This window comes from Cervus elaphus, chromosome 26 (assembly GCF_910594005.1).
Source record: "Cervus elaphus chromosome 26, mCerEla1.1, whole genome shotgun sequence".
Taxonomy (NCBI): Eukaryota; Metazoa; Chordata; class Mammalia; order Artiodactyla; family Cervidae; genus Cervus; species Cervus elaphus.
The window spans coordinates 30,192,555-30,199,798 of NC_057840.1; the positions used below are offsets into that span (position 1 = coordinate 30,192,555).

At 39.3% G+C, this 7,244-nt stretch overlaps 1 protein-coding gene across 1 annotated transcript in view; it reads left to right on the forward strand.

Moving 5' to 3' along the window:
- Positions 1 to 6,946, forward strand: part of RAB32 (RAB32, member RAS oncogene family) — a 28,496-nt gene extending 21,550 nt beyond the window's left edge. Inside the window, exons 2-3 of the mRNA XM_043888413.1 lie at positions 792 to 1,069; positions 5,552 to 6,946. Coding sequence (XP_043744348.1) covers positions 792 to 1,069; positions 5,552 to 5,698 — 425 coding nt within the window. The 3' untranslated portion in view covers positions 5,699 to 6,946. The remainder of the gene's footprint in view (positions 1 to 791; positions 1,070 to 5,551) is intronic.
- The last annotated feature ends 298 nt before the right edge of the window (positions 6,947 to 7,244 follow it).

Below are 7,244 nucleotides of genomic sequence, written 5' to 3' on the forward strand. Positions count from 1 at the left end.
GAATACGTGTAAATCTATTGCTGATTCATGTCAATGTATGACAAAACCCACTGAAAAAAATAAATAAATAAATTTAAAAAAAAAAAAAAAAAGATGGCTAGTGAGAAGTTGCGGTCTAACATCGGGAGCCCAGTCTCTGTGACTTCCTAGAGAAGTGGGATGGGAGAAGGGAGGGGGACTCAAGAGGGAAGGAGTATATGCATGATTACTGATTCACATTGTTGTACTGCAGAAACCAGCACAAAGATGTAGAGTAATTGTCCTCCGTTAAAAAAATTTAAAAAGGAAACGGAAAGTGGGTTTTGCTGGAGATGTGAAAAAAGAGGAGTTAAGAACATGAGCTCCTTTATCTCAGGTCCAGGCCTAATCTTTTTCACTAGCGTTTTACCCACCACACTTATCTTCTTCCTGCAAGTCTCTTTTCTTCTATTCTTGTCTCTTCTCTCCACACCCAACTTTCTTTTTTTTCTTTAGTACTTCTGTTAGACCAAGGCGAGTGAGGGGGACATGATGGGTTCTGTAGCTGTAAGGACTGGCATCTTGATGTTTATGGAGAATGTAGTGTACGTGCACAGAGAACATAAAACTAGGTAACTGTGTCCTGAGAGCAGGTGATCAGCCACTTCTGCCCTATGGGCTGTGGTTGTGTGTGTGTCCTTAATCCCACCCATCTCTGTTCTGGAATGACAGATGTGTTTACAACATTATTCTTAGGGTTAAAAAAGGTTATATATAAATATAGCGTCTGACTGAATTTTAAGTTTTTGATGTCTCACTATATTTATTTCTAGGACAGGAACGTTTTGGCAACATGACTCGAGTATATTACAAAGAAGCTGTCGGTGCCTTCGTTGTCTTTGATATATCGAGAGGTTCCACGTTTGATGCTGTTTTAAAATGGAAAAGTGATCTGGATAGTAAAGTACATCTTCCGAACGGCAGCCCTATTCCTGCTGTCCTTTTAGCTAACAAATGTGACCAGAAACAGGACAGTGGCCAGACTCCTTCCCAGATGGACCAGTTCTGCAAAGACCATGGCTTCACAGGATGGTTTGAAACCTCTGCAAAGGTGAGCTCTGCTATGTGTTTGAACCTGCTCTGTAGTTAACTCGTACATCTCACCTGAAACTGTAAAGGATTTAGATGGATTTACCCGAGTGGTTTTCGGAAGCCTAGTGAAAGATGAAGCATGGATATGTTCCAGCTTATTTCAGTCAGCAGCAGGGATGCTTTCAGAATTGGCTAGTAGGGAGGTGAATAGAAGGGCAGATTTTACATTAAAATAAAAATCAATATTATTTGAGCAAAGAACAAATGACATTTTATGTGAGTTTGAGTCCTTAAACAAAGTACTTTTCATACACCCTGGAGTTTATGGGGTATGAAGTATATTGTCAAGCGCAACTAATTTTGATTTTTACAGAAGACTTAACAAAACGTAGGGACATAGATGTCCTTAGTGAAGATGTAAGTCGTGGGCAGGACAAACAAAGACATTGAAAACGTCAGAGAGAAGATGTATTCAGATGATGATGGAGGAATTTTAGATCAAATGTGTATGAAAAATTTGAGCAAAAGGAAAGCATCAACAATTGTGACATATTTCGTCATGAACAGTAGAGTAAGATGTTGTTCTTTCAACCATGATGGAAAACTGGATAAAATATTTTTTGAAGAAAAATACAGATTGGCTGATGAAAATCTTAATAGTCTAGATATACTGGAAAGCAAAGGTGAAAATCCCAAACACAAAATATTGTGCTGGAGTGTATTTATATGCATTGCAAGTTTCACTTTAGAGGTCCAATAACAATCGGACGTGGAAGGATGATGAAATGTTGGTGAAATTCTGTGATGATGACAAACTCAAAACCAAACTGATTTAATTTTAACACAGTTTTAGCTTTTAGTTTACTTCAGTGAATTTCTTATGTATAGAAAGGATTTAGATGGATTTACCAGAGTGGTTTATATATATATATTTTTTTTTTTTTTCCTCCAAATCACCTATTACCAGGTTACTTTTAGCTTTACTGGAAACCCACCCTAAAAGTGGAAGATTATTTGCTGCCACTGAAGATAAGAATAATGAAAGAAAACCTATGGGAGACTACACAAAATGTGCTCTGAAAATATTGTGATGGAGGGGTCATTGGGAAGGATAGTGTCTGCTAGAGGCAGAAGTGTTTACTTCTAAGATGAAGGCTATTTATTATATAATCTGCTCTATTATAAATTAAAATTTAGTTTCATATTTAAAAAGTAGTGGTGGAACAGATGAAGCCCAGAGGTGTACTGCATAAGCACTCAGCCAAACAGGAAGGAAGAGATTGCAGAAGGGACAGCTTTTCATAGAGGCACTTGTTCTGGGAGCCATGCCCTCTGTCTTCTCTCCGCATCTGTCAAGGGATTTGCTTTACTTCCCAGCTTTGTTGGAAAAAAATTAGTGGTGTGTGTAAATGTTTACTAGAGCAAGAGATTTGACAAGAGAAGATGAATGTATTACAGATAAAAATTCCTCTTCTTTTTTTTTTAAATTAATCATTAAGGTAATAAATCCGAATTTCTCCCCAGTACCTAGATGGAAGATTCATAAACAATGGCATCATGTGACTGTGTAAGTCATCAGCTTCGTTATATGTATAGACAGGGTAGCTTGTAGAGGTAAAAAGGAAAATATTCATATGTTCTGTGCCTTCCTACAAATATATTTCCTAGAGATTTCCTTAGTGATGAGTATTTCAAGAGAAATATAATATAAAATTTTGGTTAAAATTTTTAGTCAAGGCTTAAAGTACTGCCTACATGCCACTAACACCTCTGATTCTGAGCTGGCCAGCAGTTAGCTTCAAACTGATTTCTGCTAGACTTCCAGGGATCTGAATTTCTGATGGGAACACAGCCAAAAGGCAAGTTTAAATTCATGAGCTTCATCTCTTCACCTTTATGGCAAATAATGGATTTCCAATATGAAAATGTGTGACTAATTACACTATAGCATGGGAGTTTCTGTTCTTAATGAGTTACAATTAGATGCAGTCAGAGAATGTTTTAATTATTTGGTATATGGGGATAGTGGGGACCGAGGGACATTAGGGCATTTAAAGATCAATACTTTAATTAAAGTTTATACTTACCTTAGGAGTAGAGGTAAAAAAAAAAAAGCTTGTGTTGGTGCTAGAAAAGATAGCTGAATAAATAGCAGAGGTCTTTACTTCTCAGACAGAGTTTTCACTGAGAAAGTTATAACAAATAAGGGAGAAGCCTAGAATGAACCTTGTGGTTTTGGGTTGGAATTGGAAAGGTCCATATGAACTTAACGTTTTACATATATATACACATAGATATATATAAATCCTGTGTTTATGTGTATATGTGTGTGTGTGTGTATATATACACACATGCACATACATGCACACATATACACATGTATGTATAAACAGATAAACATAGAAGCAGATACCAATGTATGTATTGTTGTTCAGTCACTTAGTCTTGTCTGATTCTTTCAGACCATATAGATACAGCACACCAGGCTTCCCTGTCCTTCACTATCTACTGGAGTTTGCTCAAACTCATGTCCATTGAGTTGATGATGCCATTCAACCATCTCATCCTCTGTCGTCCCCTTCTCTTCTTAGCCTCAGTCTTTCCCAGCATCAGGGTCTTTTCCAATGAGTGGCTCTTCACATCAGGTATTGAAAGTATTGGAGCCTCAGCTTCAGCATCAGTCCTTCCATTGAATATTCAGGGTTGATTTCCTTTAGGATGGACTGGTTGGATCTCCTTGCAGTCCAAGGGACTCTCAAGAGTCTTTTCCAGCACCACAGTTCAGAAACATCACATATTTCCTGGGTGTGTCTGCTGAAGATGTTTAGAAGCCAGAATGACACAGAACTCATGAATTTACAAGTCCTCAGAATCTGGTTTTTAAGTAAAATTATCCAGTAACTAGTGGAACAAGGAAAGTAAAGATGTGCCTGAGGTATTCTGTGGTGCCAGAAGCTAAGGAAACAACACAGTGATGGAAACATGTCAAAAACACACAGGTGCCTGCTTGTAGGAGCTCCAAAATCTAAGACAGTAGCTTGAACAACAAAGGAGATAATTATTGTAATGGACCTAATCCATAGAATAAAGTAATAATCCATGACATGAACAAACAAGTGACTAAATGGGAGAGAAAAGAAAAAACTCTTCCTAACTGTAGAATTCCAAATCATAAATGAAGAAGAAATGATGGAGATAGAAAGTCACCATTAAATGTAACAGTAATACTTGTTCCAGGGAAAAAAATTAACTGATGTCAAAATGAGTAGGGAAAGGTATGGTGAAGAACAGTGTATTTATACAGTTGTACTTACTAAGTGCAAAGTGAAAAATAGTCCCTTTTCAATGGAGAAGCCTGGCAGACATGAACTCAAGCAAGTGTGCCTCCTCAGACGCTGAAAAGAGTACATTGTGCTTAGTCGCTCAGTCGTGTCTGACTCTTTGCAACCCCATGGCTCCTCTGTCCATGGGATTTTCCAGACAAGAATACTGGAGTGGATTGCCATTTCCTCCTCCAGGGAATCTTCCCGGCCCAGGGGTGGAACCTGTGTCTCTTATATTGCCAGGCAGTTTCTTTACCACAGAGCCACATGGGAAGTTCATAAGTATATGTTTACGTATTTTCCACAATAGCTTTAGAAATGTCTAACAGCTCCTCTACCTGTCCTTTGTAAATAAGCACCGTTTTTGCTATGCGCGTTACTTGTTATATGTGCAATGACAGCATATGAATCAGTCACACAAGTATGATGGCTGGTGATTCCTTAGAGCGTCCTTAACATCTCACCCACAACACTGTTTCAGCGCAGTTTATACACATCAACTAAAAGTTGTAATTTGCAGTCAGGGGTGGGGAAGTGATATGCTGCATTTATCATATTTTAATGTGGTTTGAACCCTGTAACATTTTTTTCCACAAGGTATCCCAAATACTGGAAGTAGATGTTCAAGAACAAATTATTGAGTTTTGTTTTGATATCTGTAAAGTGAAAAGTGAAAGTGAAGTGGCTCATGGACTGTAGCCTACCAGGCTTCTCAGTCCATGGGATTTTGCAGGCAAGAGTACCAGAGTGGGTTGCCATTTCCTTCTCCAGGGGATCTTCCCGACCCAGGGATCGAACCTGGGTCTCCTGCATTGCAGGCAGATGCTTTACCCTCTGAGCCACCAGGGAAGCCTTTTTCTATCTGTGCTTTCACTTATGTGGCTGGCAACGTAGAGCAGGATGAAGATTCATCTTCAACCATGGAGACAGTTCACTGAACCTCAGTGCCAAAGTTTAAAACATTAAAAAACAAGAACATCAGAAAGAGGGATCCTTTGTAGGAAGAAGAGGGTTCCCGAGACCTGTTAGGCAATAGTATGGACTCTCAGCAAACAGTTTTAGTATCGGAGCAGGAGATGGAGCTGTCCTTACAGTGCCCTCTCTGACACACTTTCCTAGTTCCTAGCAATACTCTTAATGCTTTCCTGTAAGAATTAATCCTCGTTTCTGCCCTGTAGGATAATGTCAACATCGATGAAGCAGCCCGGTTCCTGGTGGAGAACATTCTTGCCAACCACCAAAGCTTCCCTAACGAAGAAAACGATGGCAGAATTAAACTGGACCAGGAGACTGTGAAAAAAGAGGGCAAGACCCAGTGTTGCTGACTTGGCGTCTGCTTCTGTCCTGCGGGCGCAGCCTGACTGATTGGAAGCAAGGTCCTGAAACTGGATTACAGATGGTGGATGCGCTGCTCTATGAATCTGCCCAGGGCTGCGCCTGAAAATGAATGACGCCACCCCGGGAGCCTGAGACTTTCTGAAACGGAACCTGGCCGAGGAGTCCTGCCAATGGCTCCACCCCTTCACTCTGAGCACTTAGGTTTCTACTGTTGTTGTCATCATATTCAGGATAATGTTTACGTCCTTTTCAACAACTTTTAAAATAACAGTTGCTCAGTATCTGTTAAGACTTACAAGTTGTGGCTTTCAGTGTGAAAGCTGGGTGGCAATAAACTTTCCCTGCAGCCTCACTGTAGCTTCATGAGTCTATATTTTTGTCCCATCCTCATATTTGAGAGAGGCTTTTGGACTCTTAGGGCTTCCCCTGGTGGCTCAGACTGTAAAGAATCTGCCTGTAATGCAGGAGACCCGAGTTCAACCCCTGGGTCAGGCAGATCCCTTGGAGAAAGGAATGGCTACCCACTCCAGTATTCTTGCCTGGAGAATCCCCATGGACAGAGGAGCCTGGTGGGCTACAGTCCATGGGGTCTCAAAGAGTCAGGCATGACTGAGCGACTATCACTTTCACTATCACTTTAGACTCTTAGCCATGGAAAGCTGGAAGTTTCTGTTTAGCAATCTATTTTTCTAGCCAGAACTTTGGTACTTCAAGTAAAATTGTTATCCTGAAAATATAATTTAACTAGCCCTGGCTAGTGTAGCATGTGGTTAATCCCCTTAAATACCTTAAAATCCCCTCCTAAGGACTCAAGAAGCACTCTCGCCACCCTGGCTTTCTGATCTGGTTGCTACCAGTTGGAAACAATATAAATGGACATCTCTCCTCTCTCCTTTGTCAGTTCTCTCCCCTCTTCTTTCTGTGTGTTTGTTGATAACTAAGAACTCAATTGACATTATTGTTGCAGTGCTAACTAGTCCTTTCAAATCTGTAATAATGCTTTAGGAGAGAATTTATTTCTAAGTAAGTGTGTACAATTAAGATTTCTACAGCAGGCATTGTGAAAGAAATTGGGCCACATGTGGTTTTACACAAAGTTTTGAACATTTAAAGTATAGTACATGAAAAAAAAAATAAAAATAAAGTATAGTACATGAGAAACTTAAAAGCAGGGTCACAATATTTGTATTGTCATTTAACCTAATTCAGGAAAAGAATAAATGTTTTGACTGAAACTTTTGTTTTGAATTCATGTAGTTATAGAAAGGTCATTTGGTGTCTACTTTTCTGCCTTAGAAAAGTCTGTGTCTGTTACTTTTGCCTTTATTTTTCTTTTGCCCTTTATTTTTAAGGGAGTTGATATCATGTGAAAGGTTCAACTTATCTCTTTCAAAGGAAATTTAAAGGTTATCTGTGACATCCCAAAACCAGTGCACAATGAGGCCTTGTATATTAAGCTTGAGCTCAAATAGGAAAGATCTACACATTTATTTAGCAGGGGTAAAAAAAACTAGCAAATTGCATTTGCTCTGA